This window comes from Odocoileus virginianus, chromosome 5, assembly GCF_023699985.2.
Source record: "Odocoileus virginianus isolate 20LAN1187 ecotype Illinois chromosome 5, Ovbor_1.2, whole genome shotgun sequence".
Classification (NCBI taxonomy): domain Eukaryota; kingdom Metazoa; phylum Chordata; class Mammalia; order Artiodactyla; family Cervidae; genus Odocoileus; species Odocoileus virginianus.
Genome location: NC_069678.1, coordinates 86945820 through 86967620, shown reverse-complemented (window position 1 = coordinate 86967620; position 21801 = coordinate 86945820). Strand labels below are relative to the sequence as shown.

General features: G+C 42.9%; 1 protein-coding gene across 1 annotated transcript in view; it reads left to right on the top strand.

Annotated features, from left to right (window-relative positions):
• MACF1 (microtubule actin crosslinking factor 1) overlaps positions 1–21801 on the top strand; it is a 338082-nt gene that overhangs the window by 180125 nt on the left and 136156 nt on the right. Inside the window, 16 exon segments of the mRNA XM_070468372.1 lie at positions 185–339; positions 1023–1299; positions 2488–2616; positions 3296–3373; positions 3966–4127; positions 5197–5301; positions 5944–6039; positions 7258–7383; positions 9840–9992; positions 11688–11842; positions 12206–12332; positions 12736–12919; positions 14341–14510; positions 19912–20090; positions 20773–20911; positions 21560–21753. Coding sequence (XP_070324473.1) covers positions 185–339; positions 1023–1299; positions 2488–2616; positions 3296–3373; positions 3966–4127; positions 5197–5301; positions 5944–6039; positions 7258–7383; positions 9840–9992; positions 11688–11842; positions 12206–12332; positions 12736–12919; positions 14341–14510; positions 19912–20090; positions 20773–20911; positions 21560–21753 — 2429 coding nt within the window.

The window sequence follows — 21801 nt, the reverse complement described above, 5'->3', positions numbered from 1 at the left end:
TCTGTCTCGCATGTTCATGTCACATGTTTTCTGCTCCTCAGCCTCTGCTGTAATGGTTAAAGTCCACAGTTGAAGGATCCAGCTTCATTTGTCTTGGAATTGCAGCGGACCCCTTGGCTCCCTGGGTCCAAGTGGGTGAGAGCGGAGGGAGCTCTCCCCCTCTTACTCTCCCTTTCTCTCTCAGGATGCTGCTCACCTGGAGTCGGGGCAGCCAGTGCAGTGTGAGTCAGATGTCATCATGTACATTCAGGAGTGTGAAGGTCTCATCAGACAGCTGCAGGTGGATCTCCAAATCCTACGAGATGAGAACTACTACCAGCTAGAAGAGCTGGCTTTTAGGTGAGCAACATGGGGCTCAAGCAGAGGGCCTGATCACTACTGGTTCTCAGATGTGAAGAGCTGGGCACTGAATCTTGCAACCTAGACGTTAGGGATCAGTGTCTCAGTAGGGATGCTACAGGTATTTGAGGCAGGAAGATTCTCATGGTAGAAGCAGGTTTCCTTTATTCTAGGCCCTGCCCACTAAGTACTGAAGGATTCCCTAATCTTTGTGTGTGGCATCTTATAACATCCCCACATACTTCAGAGGGACCTGCAGCACCATGGTACCACGTCTGCTTTAGAGCTGCTGGAGCGATTCAATGTCAGTTTTCATAGAGGAGAACCCAACACACCTGCCGAGGATGAAGATCTTTGTACACAGCTGAGACTAAGAGCTACACCTTTTGACCCCTTAGTTCATGGTTTATTCTGTTCCATCATCCAGGAGTTGTAGACACTGGTTTTGATTTGCTTCCCTCCAGTTAACACTGTAACTTGCCACTTGCCTCAAAGATGAGTCTGAACCATGAAGATGTACATAACACCACCTTGCGTTCACAGAACACTTTTTCTTTTTAAAACAGTTTCCCTAAGATGATCTCATCTTTATTTTTACCTCATCCTTGTCAAATAGATAGGGAAATTTTGCCTTAAAAAGCACATTCTAAATTTAACGTTTTCTTTCTCTTCTTGCATGTCAGGGTCATGCGTCTGCAGGACGAGCTGGTCACGCTGCGTCTGGAGTGCACGAACTTGTACCGGAAGGGCCACTTCACGGCCCTTGAGTTGGTTCCACCCTCCACTTTAACCACTACTCATCTGAAGGCAGAACCCTTGACCAAAGGAACCCATTCTTCTTCTACCTCCTGGTTCCGAAAGCCCATGACTCGGGCTGAACTTGTGTCTATCTCCTCCTCTGAAGATGAAGGAAACCTTCGATTTGTGTATGAACTACTGTCTTGGGTGGAAGAAATGCAGGTGGGTGTACATTCCAAATACTTATGCAGCACACTGAGGTTCCTTGAACCCAGCACTTGTCTAAGAGGGTCAGGTTGCTCTGTGCCCCTTGTATAGATTCCCTTAATTATCACTGCTGCCTAGTTCCCAAGCCCCTTTCTCTATTAAATTTTGAAAGAATAAGATCAGTTACAGTCATCAAAATCCCATCTTAAATGCATGAAAGTGAAAGTGAAGTCACTCAGTTGTGTCCAACTCTTTGCAACCCCACTGACTGTAGCTTACCAGGCTCCTCTGTCCATGGAATTTTCCAGGCAAGAAGACTGGAGTGGGTTGCCATTTCCTTCTCCAGGGTGTCTTCCTGACGCAAGGATTGAACCCAGGTCTCCTGCATCGTAGGCAGATGCTTTACTGCCTGAGCCACCAGGGGAGGCTTAAATGTATTGGCTTTTCTAATTTGAAGCCCTTCACGGAGCTCTTCCCTTCAGCTGACTGTGCTGTCCGTGGGAGCTGGTGGGAGAGGTTGCCAAGTCTGTAAACCTCAGTTATCTTTTCTGAAGTTCCCTCATTGCAGAGGAGCTGCTGCTTCACTGTTGTTTTTGTGTCGGCTCTGAAGTGTAAGCAAGACTGCTCTGTCACAGTTCTAAGGGGCAGTATTCACATGTATTCTAGGATAACATTTCAAGTTCGACATCGTCCTCTTACCCTCTAACCCTTTTGTTTTCTATGAAATTCTTCCCATCTTCTGATGACAGATTCCCCCTGTACCAAGAAATAAACTCAAAGACAAGCTCTTTTACAATTACCTTCCAATAGCCAATAGTTGATGACATGAATGGAGCTTAATATTTATGGATATTCATTTCTTATCTCCATTCTGATTGTGAAACTCCTTAAAGGGAAATGCCTAAACTATAAAGTTAAGCCTTCCAGCCTGTGGGGACACCTTTCTTGTTGGTAAATTCAGGGATGTATTCCCATCATGCAGCAACAAAAGGCTGCTGTTGCTGCTTTTAGGGATGGGGTTTATCCTCCAGCTCCTTGAGGGTACGTCATAACGTACTTTCCTGTAAGAGGCCAAGATGAAGATGGTTTAGGTGTCCTTTTTGCCAGTCTCCTCTCCACAGCCATGTGGTCCAAACTGATGCTGACAGTTTTCATTTTCTGCCAACTTAGCAATAAATTATATTCATAATTTTTTTTTCCCAGATGAAATTGGAGCGAGCAGAGTGGGGCAATGACCTGCCTAGTGTAGAGCTGCAGCTGGAAACACAGCAGCACATCCATGCCAGTGTGGAAGAACTGGGCTCAAGTGTCAAGGAGGCCAGGCTGTACGAGGTGCGAGGCACTCAGAATCCGTTACGGGCAGCTGGGGTGGCTGTGTGATGGAGCAGTATACAGTGCAGCTACCCCTGTCATGAAACCTGACCACAGGTCCCTTTTGCACATGAAGTATCTCTTGCTTTTTTGAAATAATGTTGCAGGAAAGGTGTTTTTATAAACCCCTTTTACTAAAAAAAATAGTGATACTGAAAGCTAAGGTCAAAATTAGTAAGTAGCGAATGCAGTTTCCAAACTCAGGCCCTTGGATCCAAAAGTTTATGCTCTTTCCACTGCCCATCTACCTGCAGTAGAGAGCTGGTAAGCAAAACTGTTTCCTCGGTCTCTCCTCTCCCTCTCTCTTTGGTGTTCTCCCATTTTAAATTTGAAGTCTCCTCTTCCAAAAGCATCTAAGTAGGTTGAGGAATCCGCAGGCACAGTTTTGCTTAGAAACCTCCCAGAATTACTGGAGAAGACCATGAGCTCTGTCAGGTGTGCTCACTCTGCCAGGCTGTCCACACTCATTGCTGCTCTGAGCTGTCAGATCTCACCCAGAGATGCACTGTCCAAACTTGTGTTTTCTCAGAGTAACTAATCTCTGTCTGTGTGCAGACATAATATTTATATAGTTGAAATCATACCATAGTATAGTTTACTTTTTCTCTAATATATTTTTATCTCATTCTTTTCTTATCAGGGAAAAATGTCCCAAAATTTCCATACCAGTTATGTTGAAACTCTTGGAAAGCTGGAGACACAGTATTGTAAATTGAAGGTGAGTTTTGACTAACTCTGTTTTGTTCTGTTCATGGAGTGTGTGGTTCCCTAATTCAGAAGGCTCTTGGTTTGGGCCCATTTTGGTTTTCTATTTATTAGGTTATCTTGTTTCCTGTGCAGTTGTTCATATGTATCATAACATTTTTCTCAGTTTTCTTCCTGGGTTAGAAACCACTGCCCCAGAAAGTTTTTAGTAGAGCTGATCCTAGTTGTTACGCTTCACCAAAGCAGTGGCCATGGGTGCTCTTGAGCCATCAAAACTCAAAGTTAGAGATTGACAGGGCAGGGACCCCTCTTCTGTTTGCTCCTCATTCTTGTCTTCCGAGATTGTGCAGAGCAGGACCGGCCCAGGGCCGTCCTTCATCCACAAAGCCCCACCCAGGACTGGCATGTTCTCACTTCAAGCTGGGACTGACACGGGAGTCCCATACCAAACTTGTACTAAATTTAAAACTGCGGAGAAACACCCAGAGATTTAAAAGGCAGCGCTAAATTCATTTCCTCAGCTATTCTTTGCTTTGATGTCAAATGTGCTATATTCTATAGATGAAAGGCTGACAGTCTAACGTTGTAATCCTTCCTTTGTCTAGGAAACTTCTAGTTTCCGGATGAGGCACCTTCAGAGCCTACATAAATTTGTCTCGAGAGCTACAGCTGAGTTAATCTGGTTGAATGAGAAGGAGGAGGAGGAACTAGCATATGACTGGAGTGACAACAATCCCAATATCTCAGCCAAGAAAAATTACTTCTCTGTGAGTCTGGCACAACAGACCTGTCATATTTGGTAACAGCAGCGGAAGGAGCCAGAGGGGCTGGTCTGAGAGCCTGGGTTTCGGGATTTGCATTTTGCTAGATAGAATAGGGACCCTGCTTAATACATCTGTTCCTGTGAGAAAGTGTATATGGAGAGAGGGGAAATCAAGCTCTAGAATGAATTTATTTGGAATGTAGTTAGAAAGGCAGTGTCTTGGGGTGACGAGAGCAGCAGTCTACAAATTGAATCATTTTAGAAGCAATTTAGCTTTGTGGTCAAGGTTATAGACTTTGAAATGAGATAGACCTTAAGTGAAATTCTTATTCCTCTGCTTGTTAGCTCTGTGACCTTGGCAAGTCATTTACTCTCCCTGGACCTCTGTAAAATGGGATGATAGTGACACTTCAAAGGGTTGTGTAAAAGGCTAAGTAACATTTAGCGAGCGAATATAGTGCAAGGCTTACTATTGTTTACCTGAGGTGTATTCTTGGCTACTTATAAATTCTGAATTCTCTGAAGTATGCTTCTTCTGAAGTAAGGGAGAAACGATACTGTAACACAGTAAATAATCGGTAAGAATGAAACTTAGGCTATGATAGAGACATAAGGAAAGTGCTCAGAGAGCATCAGGGAGGAAAGGTCAAGTCTGGTAGCAAGGATCAGTACCTCCCGGCACAGAAGAGCTGGCCTCTGAACTGGGGCCTAAAGTGTTAACAGAACCTAGAGCCAGCCAGTCAGCTGTGTGGATCAGGTGCCGTGTTGGTGGGTGCTGACGTGAACCCTCCACTCCAGCCACGTTCCCTCCTTTCTTGCCTTCAGCCTCTGCTGTGTTCCCCTGCTTACTCACATCTGGCTCAGGTCCCGTATCTGCTGTGAGCCATTCTCCAGTGATTCCAGCATTTTTGCTCTTCTCTGAAATCCTCTGACACATACCGTTCATGCATCTCATTTTGGCACTAACCCTGGGCTGCGGGCTTCTGTAAAGTAGGGTAGGGAACACAGCCTTTTCTTTATTTCTACTCCTTCCTTAATAGCACCTACTGAATAAAGCTGAATTCAATTTTCAGGAGCTGACAATGGAACTAGAGGAGAAACAGGACGTGTTTCGGTCTCTACAAGATACAGCCGAGCTACTGTCCCTTGAGAACCACCCCGCCAAGCAGACTGTGGAGGTACGTGTGAGGGTGAAGTGCACAGAGGCTGTAATTATACAAGTGCTCACATACGTGTGAGGGTGAAGTGCACAGAGGCTGTAATTATACAAGTGCTCACATCAAAGACTTAGCTCTGCTAGGGGCCTGGGGGAAGCATCAAGGATCATGCATCTTAGGTCTTCTCCCTTTAACCCCAGTCCCCTAAAGATGGCAGAGAATTGTGATAATAGTCTAATGAGGACACTGAGAAACACCAGAAGTGAGATCAACTCCTGACTTCATGGGGAAAGTGACCTGAACCATATTTTTTCACAGAACTGTCTAGACATATCCTGCTTCTTGGTGTGGTGCCTGTGGCCAGGGAAGAGGCAGCAGAAACAGCAGAGGGATTGACTTAGACCTGGCGTTTGCTGCCCCATCGTTTAGTTGCAACTGAGCGTAGACGAGGCCTTTTCTATGTAACCTCTGCTAGCAAAACCACGTTGGATAAAAGACAGGCCTCTTTTTTGTGGGGAGCTTTGAGCTGATGCCAGCCAAGTGTCTCATGTATCCTCTGTTGGCCTCTGGCACTAGCGGAAGTGTAGATGGAAGAGTGCCTCGCACATATGTGGCAGGTCTGTTAAACTCGTGCCCTTCTGTCCGTGTGCCTGGTCGTTGCAGGCTTACAGCGCCGCTGTCCAGTCCCAGCTGCAGTGGATGAAGCAGCTGTGCTTGTGTGTTGAGCAGCACGTGAAAGAGAATACTGCTTATTTTCAGGTACCTGGGCTGTGTGTATGTGTGTGTGTGTGTGTGTGTGCGCGCGTGCATGTGAATGAGCATCAGAGGGGATGGATCTGTTTTCATCAGAGGGGATACCTTTTTTCATTCAGGCAAGAGACTGTAAGTGTGATTGCCTGTGCTGGCATGTGCCTGCAAGCTTGCACACAGATTGGGTGAGGTTAAAAACACATCTGTGTCAGTGAACCTTTACTGCACAAACCACGACCCCAAAAGTTAGTTGCTTAGAGCAACAACCATTAGTCAGCTCGAGAAACTCTGGTTTGGTGGTTTGGGCTAAGCTCAGCTGAAGATTTTTTCTCATCTTGCCTGGGTGCAACTGGCTACAGGCAGTTGGCAGGCAGGCTGGGGGCTGGTTGGTCCCGAATTGTGTCACTCCCATGTCAGACAGCAGACTGGGGTGACAAGTCAGTATGCAAGTCTCTAGCATCCAGTAGGCTATCCTACTGGATCCTTCTAAAAAATTTTTCTGCCTGTTTTTGATTTTCCTGGAGGCTGAAGTGGCACATGACGGTTAATAGAATGACTTCAGAGGTAGAAGGTAGCAGGGAAACAAAAAGTAAACTGGAGTGGGAAAGAGTGGCTGTGTTCCACAAGCAGCCAGAGAAAGCGTGTCCCGGTACACAAGTACTTTTTTCTGCTGTGACATGTATTAATGTGCCATTGGCTAAAGCAAGCCCAGCTTGGGGAGGGCTTTGCTGGGGGATAAAAATAGACTCCACCTCCTGATGGAAGGGGCTGTAAAATATCAGAACCATTTTTTTTTTCTTCATCAGTCTATCACCACATCAAGAACATACTGCTTGTTTTCAGGTGAGGGTGGGAGGAGGAAATAAGCCATTATCTCTGTTTGGATTTGCTGCTGATTAAATAAGCTTCCTGATCATTTTGTAATCATATCAGTAAATTGAAACACATGATCACTCAGCCTCTAGGCTTTTCATAAAATAGACCTGACAGTCAAGTGCTGTCACCAGCCAGGACACAAGGAGAAAGAGCAGTGTTTTCTGAAGGGTGAGGCAGACTAACTCTTGCATTGGGTTCAGTGGACTTCGTGGCAGCCAGCCCTGCTGTTTCCCTGGCGTGGCCTTTGTGATCCAGGATTGTCTAATCAACCGGCACAGTCGGGTTGCTCTTTCTCCACCTTGGTGTAATGATGCACTGAGCTCCAGGTGCCCTTCCCTCTTATCCCCACAGTTCTTCAGTGACGCTCGAGACCTGGAGTCATTCTTGAGGAGCCTCCAAGATTCCATCAAACGGAAGTATTCCTGCGACCACAGCACCAGCTTATCCCGCCTGGAGGACCTGCTGCAGGACTCCATGGTGGGTGTTGCATCAGTGGGATGACTGCTTCTGGGAAGCAGGGTAAACCCTGTCAGCTGCTGCTGTTCATATCCTTGAAAGCGCCAGGGCTGCGGGTCATTGCTGTAAAGTTTGGCTCACATTCGATTGGAGTTTAATCAATGTGGTTCTTTTTTTCTTTTCTTAAAGAAGTTGCTAATAAGAGTCTTTTGGGTATGCTCCTGCAGTGAGGGCCTAGCCAGGTCCCCCTGGCCACATGGTGTTCGTCACTGTTTCTTTGCATTGTTCCTATTCTAATTCAGTAGTTGGAGCCAAAGATGGGGTGTAGAGCATGAAAAATAGGGTTGATGGGATCAGCTGACACCAAATTCTTTTTCTCTCTCTCGTGCAAAGAGAATTAATACCAGTGAACTAGACCTGAGCCAATTTTTTCCTCCTTTGGAAATTTTCTTTTGGTAACAATGAGATATTTGAAACATTAATATCTTATTTAGATGTAATACAGTATCTGTCCAGTTTATTTATGTAGCAGTATTAACTTTTTAAAAATAGTTTTGCATGCAGGATTTAATCCAAATCAAGTTTATGTTATCCAATGAACTATTCCTTCAGTGGTGTTGGTAGTAAAAGTCAGCAGCAGATTACTTACTAAGCATATATTATATAGTTGACAAGATGGGGCTCAAACTACATCTCAAATTAAGATGGAAATATGTATTTAATAGGGAAATTACTTTTCCTCTGTGAGAAGCCAAGGGGAGTCTCACATTTCAGTAACAAGTTATAAGTAAGAGAACCAGAATAACCCAAAACAGTGTCATTTTCTTTTTCTTTTTTTTGCATGGGTGAGACTTGGGAATTTTTGAACATTAATTGATGGAAAAAAAAGTACTTTCAGGTATTGTAAAGCTATGAATGAATTTAGGCTCAGTGGTTTCACCTGAGCAAATAATTTGTGAACTGAATTAATTGGGAACGAAGGGTACAGACCTGCCTTTTCCGATGTCTCTGGAATGTCTCGGAGGCGCATCAGGTATGAAGGAGGAATATAATAATCCTTGGCTATTATCTCCTCCCCCCACAGAGTCCCTCCCTGTCGGAGGTAACTCCTCTGCAGGTGTTGTGCTATCTCCTCTTCTCGGGGGGCGCTGCTCTGCTCCCTCCTCTCCAGGTCAGGGGCATCGAGTTGGCGGCGTCATCGGGGCGTGGAGTCACCTGGGTCTGCTCCGCTGCTTGTCCGTCAGGTTCGGGAGCATCTGTCATGGCTTCTGGTTCTTTTCAGACCTTGTACCACGCTGAGCACTTGGTCTCTGGAGCTTGAGATGTTTGGCTGTGGGTTAGACAGAAATTGACATCTTTATTGCAAGGAAACTGAAATGGGTAGACCAGCTCTCAAGAATGGAACAATGTGGCTGTCTCCCTGACATATTCCATTCCTCTCTCTTAACTAATGAGTTAAAGTTGTATTTCTTCCAATCATGCTCCCGGGGACAGGCACAGGTAGTTTGTTTAAGCATTTCTTTTTCTCTACTTGCATATTCTTAATTCTTTAATGGCATTTCTTAACATTATTAACTCTTTACCCTCATCACATCTACTTCCATCCCAAGAAAGCCCTCTTCTGGGGACTTTTTAATACATCAAAATGAGCTCAAAACATCCTAGTTAATAGATAAAGTTTGCCTTTTACTCTCTAATGGAATTGGTAGTAGATTGCTACCAATTTTGTTGACAAGAAGTTCATTAGTTTTTAAGAAAATTGGGTTTGCAGAGACTTGAGAGTTTCAATTTTGCATGAGATCTCTTTCAAATCAATCAAATTTATATAAATACAGCACAGCAAAACTCCAAGAGGTAAACCCTAAATTGTTTATCACAATACCTTCACCAACAACTTTGATTTATAGCTTGTTGGTTGAAAAGCTAAGATCTTTCTCTAGAAAGTTTGGTTCAATCTAAGAAAGTAAAATATTTCTAATAGAGCTTGGGAGATAACATTATTTAAAAAAGAAAGAAAAGAGCATAACTCTAACTTCTCCTAAGCAGAGAGGCAAGAGCTGGCTTCTGTCAGTGAGAAATTGAATAATAATAATAACAACCACAACCTAGTTATTATCATTGTTTTTAACTTCCATGTTCTCTGAACCTTATTTGGCAAAATCCTTTGTTAGCTGTATTTGGCAGCTAGAAATTCTTTTTTATTTATTTATTATTTGCTTTTGCATGTGGCTTTATGGTTCATTGAAAACTGCACAGGGAGAAAGCTGCAAAATTTGAGTATAAATGCACTTGGTTGCAGACAGAAGCATCTTCTCCTGTCTTCTTTATCCCTGTGTTTCTAAGATGGCTCCACCACGGATCCCTACTTAACCGAGAAGTGATGTTCTCAGAGGGAGTGGAGCACTCAGTTTTCTTTGTTGACTCAGTCTCCCGAGGAGCAACATTAATGTCTCTTTGGTTTTCTTCTCATTTTGTAGGATGAAAAGGAGCAGCTTATACAATCCAAGAGTTCCGTTGCCGGTCTTGTTGGGAGATCAAAATCCATTGTTCAGCTAAAGCCACGCAGTCCTGACCACGTGCTAAAGAGCACCATTTCCGTGAAGGCCATCTGTGACTACAGGCAGATCGAGGTGAGGAGGCGGGGAGGGTGCCTCCTGCTCCAAAGGGAGAGGAGGGAGAAAGGAGCCTTCAGTTAGGGTTAGGAGAGTAAGGAAGGTCAAATGACAAGAGTTCTGTTAGAACTAAACGTGCTCAGAGCTATCATTAAAAGCCTCAGCCTCAACTCTACAACTGACCTGCTCCATGCCTCAGTAACTGACATCGTTATCTACCCAGGTGCCTAAGAGTGGATAGAAATGGGGGTTTTAGCACCCCAGAGAGATCCATGACTCCTCTCCTCTTTTCCTACAGCTGGTAGGTTTACCAAGTCAGCATTTATAAAGAAACACCCCTCACTGCGCTTCCCAGGTGGCACAGTGGTAAAGAACCTGCCTGCCAATGCAGGAGACATGGGTTCAATCCCTGGGCCAGGAAGATCCCCTGGAGTAGGAAATGGCAACCCACTCCAATATTCTTGCCTGGAAAATCCCATGGACAGAGGAGCTTGGCGGCTACAGTCCATGGGATCACAAAGAGTCGGATACAACTTGAGCACACACATACATACACACACACACACAAATATTCTTCAAGTATTCTTCTTTCTATCCCTGCTGCATCTACCTAAATCAGACCCACTTGGATTATTGCATCAGCCTCCCATTCAATGTATTCTTTATCCTACCACCAGCATGATCTTAAAAAAAAAAAAAAATCACTCCCCTGCATAAGTCCTACAAGAATTCTCCATTTGTTCTTATTTATTTTATTTTTTAAGATTTTTATTTCCACATGGACCACTTTTAAAGTCTTTATTGAATTTGTTGCAGTATTTTTTTCTGTTTCATGTTTTGGTTTTTTGGCCACGAGGCATGTGGCCTCTTAGCTCCAATCCTGACCAGGGATTGAACCTGCACTCTCTGCATTGGAAGACAAAGTCTTAACCACTGGAACACCAGGGAAGTTTCCCCATTTCTTTTCAGAAAGTCTGAATTCCTTAATGTGGCTTCAGAGTCTTGGAATAATCTCTTACCCCTCTAATGAAGACTGGGTCTTTTGCCTTCCATGTATTCCCTGGTAAACTGAGTTTGTCACACAGTTTTGTAACCAAGTAGCACATCAGAATATGTGGGATATGTATCTCTAGTGGCCTAGCAAACTTCCAAGCATGTAGTAGGCTCAATAAATATGTGTTATACCAAAGAACGAATGACTTCTTCCTGTGCTTTTCTTTGTCTCAATATTTCTGTCTGTAAATTAGACAGAAACCAGTAATACTGGTTACCTGTCTCCCAAGAGAAAGAGCTGATGATTTCAAATGCTTAAACATTTCAGGGATTTGAGTGGGGTGAGAGGAAGGGAGGATGTGGAAGTATCACAAAAGCAAAGTTGTATTATGTCCCTTTAATTTTTACCGTGTTCATTGTGGATACAGAGAGATTGCTCTTGGAGCTCTGCAGTCTCCATATAACTCATATCTGAGTTACTCAACTTGTAACAGGCATTTAATAAACATTTGCTTCATTTATTTCTTTCATGTTGCAACCATCCCTGGGTTGTATATTTATATACATTATCTTTTTGTCAAAATCAGAAAGTTTCCCTAGGTGATAAAGATCTCCAAAATGATTTTTCTTTAAGGATTTCATAGCCTTGGGATCAGGCACCAGGTAATAATAGGTTGTTTGTTTATCCATTAGAAATAACTTGTAAATTTGTCTCTTCAGATCACTATTTGCAAGAATGATGAGTGTGTATTGGAAGATAACTCACAGAGGACCAAGTGGAAAGTGATCAGCCCCACAGGGAACGAGGCAATGGTGCCGTCAGTCTGCTTCCTCATCCCCCCACCCAATAAGGATGCCATGGAGACGGCCAGCAGGTACTGGCTCAGCCGACACACTGTGCTTTGGGGGCGAACCGACAGAGGGATGAATCTACATTTGCTTTCTAAGCATTGTTGTAATTTTTTAACAATTTCAAATGGAGTTATTTTGTCTCTATTTTGTCTGTCATTGCTTTTCCACTCTGACTTCTCATAATTCTCAATATATTCACGTAACATTCATGAGATTACTAAATATGTGCTTGAGGATATCAATTAATTTAGGTCTAAACATTCCTGTGTTGTTAGTATTTGACTTGTTGCCTTTCTCTGCTCAGTTCTGCTGAGACAATCACATTTTTTCCCTTAGAAGATCTCAGGCCTTAGAAAAGCTATAGCCAGGTTTTGTGTTGTTTGTAGGGTGGAGCAATCTTATCAGAAGGTGATGGCCCTTTGGCATCAACTACATGTCAATACCAAAAGCCTTATCTCCTGGAACTATCTGAGGAAGGACCTTGACCTTGTAAAGACCTGGAATCTGGAAAAGGTAATTATGAAAGTTTTAACCCAGGCTTATAGCCTACTGGCAAGTTTTATTTTTTCAGCAGGAAGTTTTTTCTATTACTGTGAGACTCCTACTCACCCAGTTGGTGGGAAATGAAGTCAGGGATACTGTTTCAGGGCTAGGGGTTTGAGGACCTTAGAAACTAAAACCTTTTGGATAAATGTGAGGAATAGGAGAACACTGGTGTATTGGCCATCATTAAGGTATACATCCTAGAGGGCACAGACTGCTTCTGAGATGTTCATAATGTCCTGCTTCTTGATCCGAATGCTGATTTCATGCACAAATTCAATTTGTGAAAAACATGTTTATAAATATGGTTTGTGCATTATTTTGTATTACATTTCCATTCCATTGAACTGTCCACGGTTATTTTTCTCTGCAGCTCCGCTCCTCAGCACCTGGGGAGTACCACCAGGTTATGAAGAATCTGCAGGCCCACTACGAAGACTTTCTGCAGGAGAGTCGTGATTCGGCCCTCTTCTCAGTGGCTGACCGTCTTCGCTTGGAAGAGGAGGTGGAGGCGTGTAAAACCCATTTCCAGCACCTGATGAAGTCCATGGAGAATGGTGTGTGCCTTGGGAAGAGGGAGAGGAAAGGTGGAATGAGAGCCCTGAAGGGTGCTGCTCAATCCTTCATATAAACTAGAAAGTATCATCACTGCCTTTTCACCACTTGCACTGCTAGAAAAACTTGAGATAGCGAATAACTCGTAGAGCTGAATTCTCAAAATCAGATCGTGGAAGAAAAGGCTGTATTTTATTCATTATGCTAATAAACCTATCCTGTTTTCTTGTGGAAATTATGTATTTGGACCTTCAGTTCAGTCACTCAGTCATGTCCGACTCTTCACAACCCCATGAACTGCAGTACGCCAGGCCTCACTGTCCATCACCAACTCCCGGAGTCCACCCGAACCCACGTCCATTGAGTTGGTGATGCCATCCAACCATCTCATCCTCTGTCGTCCCCTTCTCCTCCTGCCCTCAATCTTTGCCAGAATCAGGGTCTTTTCCAATAAGTCAGCTCTTCGCATGAGGTGGCCAAAGTATTGGAGTTTCAGCTTCAACATCAGTCCTACCAATGAACACCCAGGACTGATCTCCTTTAGGATGGACTGGGTGGATCTCCTTGCAGTCTAAATGACTCTCAGGAGTCTTTTCCAACACCACAGTTCAAAAGTATCAATATTTCAGTGCTCAGCTTTCTTCACAGTCCAACTCTCACATCCATACATGACCACTGGAAAAACCATAACCTTGACTAGATGGACCTTTGTTGGCAAAGTAATGTCTCTGCTTTTTAATATGCTATCTAGGTTGGTCATAACTTTCCTTCCAAGGAGTAAATATCTTTTAATTTCGTGGCTGCAGTCACCATCTGCAGTGATTTTGGAGCCAAGAAAGATAAAGTCAGCCACTGTTTCCACTGTTTCCCCATCTATTTGCCATGAAGTGATGGGAACAGATGCCATGATCTTAGTTTTTTGAATGTTGAGTTTTAAGTCAACTTTTTCCACTCTCCTCTTTCACTTTCATCAACAGGCTCTTTAGTTCTTCTTCAGTTTCTGCCATAAGGGTGGTGTCATCTACATATCTGAGGTTATTGATATTTCTCCCAGCAATCATGATTCCAGCTTGTGCTTCCTCCAGCCCAGCATTTCTCATGATGTACTCTGCATATAAGTTAAATAAGCAGGATGACAACATACAGCCTTGATGTACTCCTTTCCCGATTTGGAACCAGGCTTTTGTTCTATGTCCAGTTCTAACTGTTGCTTCCTGACCTGCATTTGGACCTTAAAGATCAGTATATAATGCAGGGAATCTGCGAACAGGCAGAAGGTTCCCCATAGAAGGCCTTGCTTTCATTCATGGAGTATCGCTTTGCTAGATCCAGTGGTACCCTGTCTCAGGGTAAATCTGTTTTTTCCAGGTTTGCTGATCTCTGTTGTAGTGCTTAATGGCCTTCTTTGCTTGTGCATTCACAGAGGACAAAGAGGAAACTGTGGCCAAGATGTACATTTCAGAGCTGAAGAATATTCGTCTGCGCCTGGAGGAGTGTGAACAGCGGCTAATCCAGCGAATTCAGTCACCTGCCAGCTCTAGGACTGACAAAGATGCTCGGCAAGACAATGCGTTAAGGATTGCAGAACAAGAGGTAAGCATATAGAGCAAGGTGGGTGCTCTAAGACTGCTCAGTAGAGCTGCTACTTTCCGCTGTGTCCCTTACACGTATGTTATATTCTGTGACATGGTTACTGTCAGTCATGTGACTCCACAAATAGTATGGAAAGGCTCAGATTCTGCTATGGGCTCTGATGTACACTTTTCTCTGTGACTTTGAGCAAATTCTTTTTTTTTTTTTGAAGATGTTTTTGATGTGAACCTTTTCTTTTTAAGTCTTTGTTGAATTTGTTACAGTATTGCTTCTGTTTTATGTTTTGGTGTTCTGACCATGAGGCATGTGGGATCTTAGCTCCCCAACAAGGGATCCAGCCCACACACAGCCCCCTGCAATGGAAGGCAAAGGCATAACCACTGGATTGCCAGGGAAAACCCCTGTGCAAATTACTTTTCAACTTTAGTTTCCTTTCTTAGAAAATGGAGATAGTATGAATCTCCATCCATAGAAGAACTATAGATGGAGATCTGTGACATTGTACAGGAGGCAGTAATCAAAACTATTGCCAAGAAAAAGAAATGCAAAAAGGCAAAATGATTGTCTGAGGAGGCCTTACAAAGAGCTGAGAAAAGAAGAGAAGCTAAAGGCAAAGGAGAAAATATATACCCATTTGAATGCAGAGTTCCAAAGAACAGCAAGGAGAGATAAGAAAGCCTCCTCAGCGATCAATGCAAAGAAATAGAGGAAACCAATAGACTGGGAAGGACTAGAGATCTCGTCAAGAAAATTAAGATACCAAGGGAATATTTCATGCAAGGATGACCACAATAAAGGACAGAAATGTTATGGACCTAACAGAAGCTGAAGATATTAAGAAGAGGTGGCAAGAATACACAGAAGAACTATACAAAAAAGATGTTCATGACCCAGATAATCACGATCATGTGATCACTCACCTAGAGCCATACCTCCTGGAATGCGAAGTCAAGTGGGCCTTAGGAAGCATCACTACGAACAAAGCTAGTGGAGGTGATGGAATTCCAGTGGAACTATTTCCCATCCTAAAAGATGATGCTGTGAAAAGTGCTGCACTCAATATGCCAACCAATCGGGAAAACTCCGCAGTAGCCACAGGACTGGAAAAGATCGGTTTTCATTCCAATCCCAAAGAAAGACAATGCCAAAAAATGCTCAAACTACCACACAATTGCACTCATCTCTCACACTAGCAAAGTAATGCTCAAAATTCTCCAAGCCAAGCTTCTACAGTACATGAACCATGAACTTCCAGATGTTCAAGCTGGATTTAGATAAGGCAGAGGAACCAGAGATCAAATTGCCAACATCCGTTGGATCATCGAAAAAGTGAGAGAGTTCCAGAAAAACATCTACTTTTGCTTTATTGACTACGCCAAAGTCTTTGACTGTGTGGATCACAATAAACTGTGGAAAATTCTTAAAGAGATGGGACTACCAGACCACCTGACCTGCCTCCTGAGAAATCTATAGGCAGGTCAAGAAGCAACAGTTAGAACTGGACATAGAACAACAGCCTGGTTCCAAATCGGGAAAGGAGTACATCAAGGCTGTATATTGTCACCCTGCTTATTTAACTTATATGCAGAGCACATCATGAGAAATGCTGGGCTGGAGGAAGCACAAGCTGAAATCAAGATTGCTGGGAGAAATATCATAACCTCAGATATGCAGATGACACCACCCTTATGGCAGAAAGTGAAGAAGAACTAAAGAGCCTGTTGATGAAAGTGAAAGAGGAGAGTGAAAAAGTTGGCTCAAAACTCAACATTCAGAGAGCTAAGATCATGGCATCTGTTCCCATCACTTCATGACAATTAGGTGGAGAAACAATGGAAACAGTGGCTGACTTTATTTTTCTGGGCTCCAAAATCACTGCGGATGGTGACTGCAGCCATGAAATTAAAAGACACGTACTCCTTGGAAGAAAAGTTATGACCAATCTAGGCAGCATATTAAAACGCAGAGACATTACTTTACCAACAAAGATCTGTCTAGTCAAAACTATGGTTTTCCCAGTGGTCATGTAAGGATGTGAGAGTTGGACTCTAAAGAAAGCTGAGCACAGAAGAATTGATGCTTTTGAACTGTGGTGTTGGAGAAGACTCCTGAGAGTCATTTGGACTGCGAGGAGATCCAACCAGTCCATCCTAAAGGAAATCAGTCCTGAATATTCATTGGAAGGACTGATGCTGAAGCTGAAACTCCCAGTAGTTTGGCCACCTGATTTGAAGAACGGACTTATTGGAAAAGACCCTGATTCTGGGAAAGATTGAAGGCAGAAGGAGAAGAGGTTGACAGAGGATGAGATGGTTGGATGGCATCACCAACGTGATGGACATGATTTGAGCAGGCTCCGGGAGTTGGTGCTGGACAGGGAAGCGTGTTGCAGTTCATGGGTTCACAATAAATCAGACACGATTGAGCAACTAAACTGAACTGAACTATATGAGTCACAGAAGCTTTGAAAATTAAGGGATACAGTACATGCCATGAGCTTCCTGGAAAAGTAAAATGCTATAAAAATGTAAGGTGATATTCTTGATGTAAAAGCAGCAAATATTAATTGCTTTATTAAGTTTTGGGAGGCTTGCAAAGAAAGTCAGCCAAAGGTCCTTGCTTTTGGTTTATAGTGTAAAGAAGAGCAAAAGGTTAAAGTCACAGTTAGTGATTTCAGTATAAGAGATGTCATAAGAGGATACCTAGTGTACCTCCAGATTTCCAAGCAAACATTGCTGTATGAATGTAGAGTGTTGCTGGAACATTCCTACTTGGGGTATGACAAGAGAGTTCTGTGAAGAATATTAGATTTGATCTAGGGGCTTAAAGGAAATGGAAAGGAATGCCTAATGAGGAGGAGTGAGTTTTCTCAGCTGTCTCAGTAATTCCTAAGCCTTAAGAGAAGAATGAGAGCCTAGTTTAATTTTCTTTGGTCATAAAGGATCTGAGGCTGTGTGAGGCATGTCATTGTTCATTGCTGTTCAGTCTCCAGCTCTTTGCAGCCCTATGGACTGCAGCATGCCAGGCTTCCCTGTCCTTCACTATCCCCTGGAATTTGCTCAGACTCATGTCCATTGTGTTGATGATGCCGTCCAACCGTCTCATCTGCTTCTGCCGCTTCTCCTTCTCCCTTTAGTCTTTCCCAGTGTCAGGGTCTTTTCCAGTGAGTCAGCTCTTTACATCAGGTCGTCAAAGTATTGGAGCTTCAGTTCAACTTCAGTCCTTCCAATGAATATTCAGGGTTGATTTCCTCTAGGATTGATTGGTTTGATCTCCTTGCTATCCAAGGGACTCTCTAGTCTTCTCTAGCACCACGGTTTGAAAGCATCAATTCTTTGGCTCTCAACCTTCTTTATGGTCCAACTCTCACATCTATACATGACTACCAGAAAAGCTGTATCTTTTTTTTTTTCCATTTATTTTTATTAGTTGGAGGCTAATTACTTTTAACATTGCAGTGGTTTTTGTCATACATTGAAATGAATTAGCCATGGATTTACATGTATTCCCCATCCTGGTCCCCCCTCCCACCTCCCTCTCCACCCGATCCCTCTGGGTCTTCCCAGTGCACCAGGCCCGAGCACTTGTCTCATGCATCCAACCTGGGCTGGTGATCTGTTTCACCCTAGATAATATACATGTTTTGATGCTGTTCTCTTGAAACATCCCACCCTCGCCTTCTCCCTCAGAGTCCACAAGTCTGTTCTATACATCTGAGTCTCTTTCAGAAAAGCTGTATCTTTGACTGTATGAATCTTTGTCAGCAAACCGATATCTCTGCTTTTTAATATGCTGTCTAGGTTTGTTATAGTTTTCCTTCCAAGGAGCAAGTTCTTTTAATTTCATGACTGCAGTCACCGTCCACAGTGATTCTGAAACCCAAGAAAATAAAATCTGCCACTGTTTCCACTTTTTCCCCATCTATTTGCCAGGAAGTGATGGGACCGGATACCATGATCTTTGTTTTTTGAATGTTGAGTTTTAAGCCAGCTTTTCCACTCTCCTCTTTCAACCCCATCAAGAGGCTCTTTAGTTCCTCTTCGCTTTCTGCCGTTAGAAAACCACTCTGGTATTCTTGCCTCTAGAGCCGCATAAGTGGTATGAAAAGAGGCGTGTCAGATAAACCTGCAGTTCTCATAGTGAGGTTTGTTTCTTTTTTTAACTTTTCTACAGTCATTCAAAATCTATTTGTCCCTGCAAAAGAGAGCATTCAAAGAAATTCAGGTTAATATTGAACTCTTCTAAAGGACTTTTCTTTTTTTAAAGAAAAATTATTTTGAAATAGTTTCAGATATAGAAAAGTTTTTATTCTCATATAGCCTTCACCTGGATTCCAAAAGTGTTACCATTTTTCTACATTTGCTTTATCATTTTCTTCTACATATATACACAAATAATAATAATATTTTTTTGGAGAGTAACTTCCAGACATAGTGCTCCTTTACCCCTATATACTTCGAAAAACAAGGATACTCTCCTGCATAACCACGGGACAGTGATTAAAATCAGGAAATGAACACTGATCTTGAATATATTACTGTTACTAAGACCTTAATTGAAATTTCTTTAGTTGACTTGATACATGCCTTTTTTTGGTTTTGTTTTTTTTTACTTCACCATGTGGCTTGAAGGATCTTAGTTCCCTGACCAGGGATGCAATCCGTGCTCCCTGCAGTGGACGTGCAGAGTCCTAACCACCAGACCACCAGGGAATACCCATGATTGCCCTTTTTGGAGCACCTCCTACCTCAGCAATTCCTACTTCCTCTTGCTTTTACCAGCCCCAACCCTAGGATCAGTGTCTCTCCAAGGAGTCTTGCTTTCTTTAGGTTCCTTTATTTAGGAACCTAGATTGAGTGCTGAGTGTGCTCATTTCTATTGTGATATCTACTCTAGACCTGCTCAGCAGATAGAGCATACATGTGACCACAAATATTTGTATATATCTCTCTCCATCCTGCTCCAAACCAATACCTCAGGGCTTATTCTAACCTCTCTTTTCTTCCATATTTGTAACTCCCTTCCCCTAGACTGAAAAACCTCCTTTACATTATCCATAGTGTAAATTTACTTATTGCTTAATTCTAACATGTACAGATAATGGTTTCAGTACTGCTAACTCATAGTATTACAAAAAACAAACCTACTATCTAGAGTTTAATGTAATTCTTTTTGTCTTTATACTGAAGGTATGTCTGTAGTCAATTCTGTGTTCAGAATTTATGTGTTTGTATTCTTTGCCCTGCTCTGCATTCATTGCTGTTGCCTGGTTTATTCCATCATTCTTCTGTATATGACATTTGGTCTGTTTCTGGTATTTTGCTGTTCTGAACTAGGACTTCTTGCTAACTTCTTGGTTTAATTCTGTCTCTGTGTTTGTTGTATGTCTTGTTCCTGATAGCATACCCAAGAGGATCTGCAGCAATTGAGGGCAGACTTGGATGCTGTTTCCATGAAATGCAACAGCTTTCTCCATCAGTCCCCATCTGGTTCCAGTGTCCCAACTCTGCGCTCAGAACTCAATCTGCTGGTGGAAAAAATGGACCATGTGTATGGTCTCTCCACTGTCTATTTAAACAAGTGAGTGAGTGAGAATTTGGGTCAAGAGGGCAATGTTTGCCATTCAGATGGGGGGCGGAAAAGTACCTGGAATGTTTCATGAACAATTCAGGGAGATTGCAGGTCTTGAAGAGCTTGTACTTATAAAAAGAGACCTTGGCTTTAGTTCAAAATAACATGGAGTGGGTTCATGTGGGCTGCAATGAACAAATGCTGGGAATACAGAAGGGGAGAAGGGGAGTTGATTTGCAGTTTTATGACTATTTTGAATCTCATTTCTCTTTGATTAGATACTTCTTTTTAAAACAGAGAAAGGGACACTAAAGAAAAAAAAATGTTTATCTCAACTGAGTATTAGGCTTTGAGGGTCTTCCCTCTACCCACACATCCCTGCCTATGACCTTGAGAAGATCTTAGAGTCTTCATAGTTTTGAGTGGGTTTCTGTCCTCAAGCCTATTTTCTTGTGAGACCCCCACCATGTGCACGCATGTGTGTGTGTGTCCCAGTGTCCCCCAAACTATATTTTAATTGACTTAAATTGGCAGTACATATATTATGCTTGTTTTTATGAAACCCTGTCATCATTTAGTAATGATGAAGTTGATTTTGACAGTTACACTGGTGAATCTCTTGGTAGAGCTCCAGGTCCGAAGCCCAGCTCTTAAAATGCATGTATTAATGGAAGTGATTTTATCCTCACAGGCTGAAGACAATCGATGTTATAGTGCGTAGCATCCAGGATGCTGAACTCTTAGTCAAAGGTTATGAAATCAAGCTGAGTCAAGAAGAAGCAGTGCCAGCAGACCTCTCAGCTCTGGAGTCCCATCGGTCTACGTTACGGGTTGGTTTCTCCTAGTTCCTAGTTTGACTTGACATACTCATTGCTTGGGGTTAGCAGAGAAATGCAGTTTTGGATGGCATGCCACTGATTAAAGTTTGCATTTGAATTAAGCAGAATATTATATTTAATGTCTTTTTATGTGGGTCCAAAGAAGAGAGGATTAAGACATATATATAACTACAAAATGGAGATTAAGGACCATGCTTTTCTATTTATTTTTTCCCTTTTCTCCCCAATAAAGTCATAGTGAATACAATCAATGGTTATGCTGTAAGTTTGTAAATCACTTAGCGCTTACCTCCTTTGATGCTCACAAGCAACTCTGTGAGGTGGCTAGAGGAGGGAATTTTACCTCTGTGTACAGATAGAATACTAAGATTCAGATTGGCTAAGTGGCTTGTCATGGTTTCATAGCTTATAAGTGGTGGAGTCAGGTTTCAAACACTCATTCTTGCACTTTTCTCCACTGGCTGCCTAGTGTGCCTGAGGACTATGGAGGCATTTCTGGCACAAACACTGCAGAGTCTGGGTTCTGAATCACAGATGTAACATGGAGCCAGCTGTAGACAATGAACTTGTTTTGTTCCTTAGTCTGAGTCCTTTTTAGCATGGAATATATTTAACCTGTTGCTCTGCTTGTGCTTATAGCACTGGCTTAGTGATGCGAAGGACAAGAATTCAGTGTTTTCAGTCCTGGATGAGGAAATTGGCAAGGCCAAGGTGGTGGCAGCGCAGCTGAGCCGTCTGACTCCAGAGCGAAACCTGGATTTGGAGCGCTGTCAGGAAAAAGGTTCCCAGCTGCAGGACCGTTGGCACCGGGTCATTGCCCAGCTTGAGACCCGGTGAGTGACAGCCCCACCCTTTTCTTCTCTGGGGTTCAGAAACTAGGT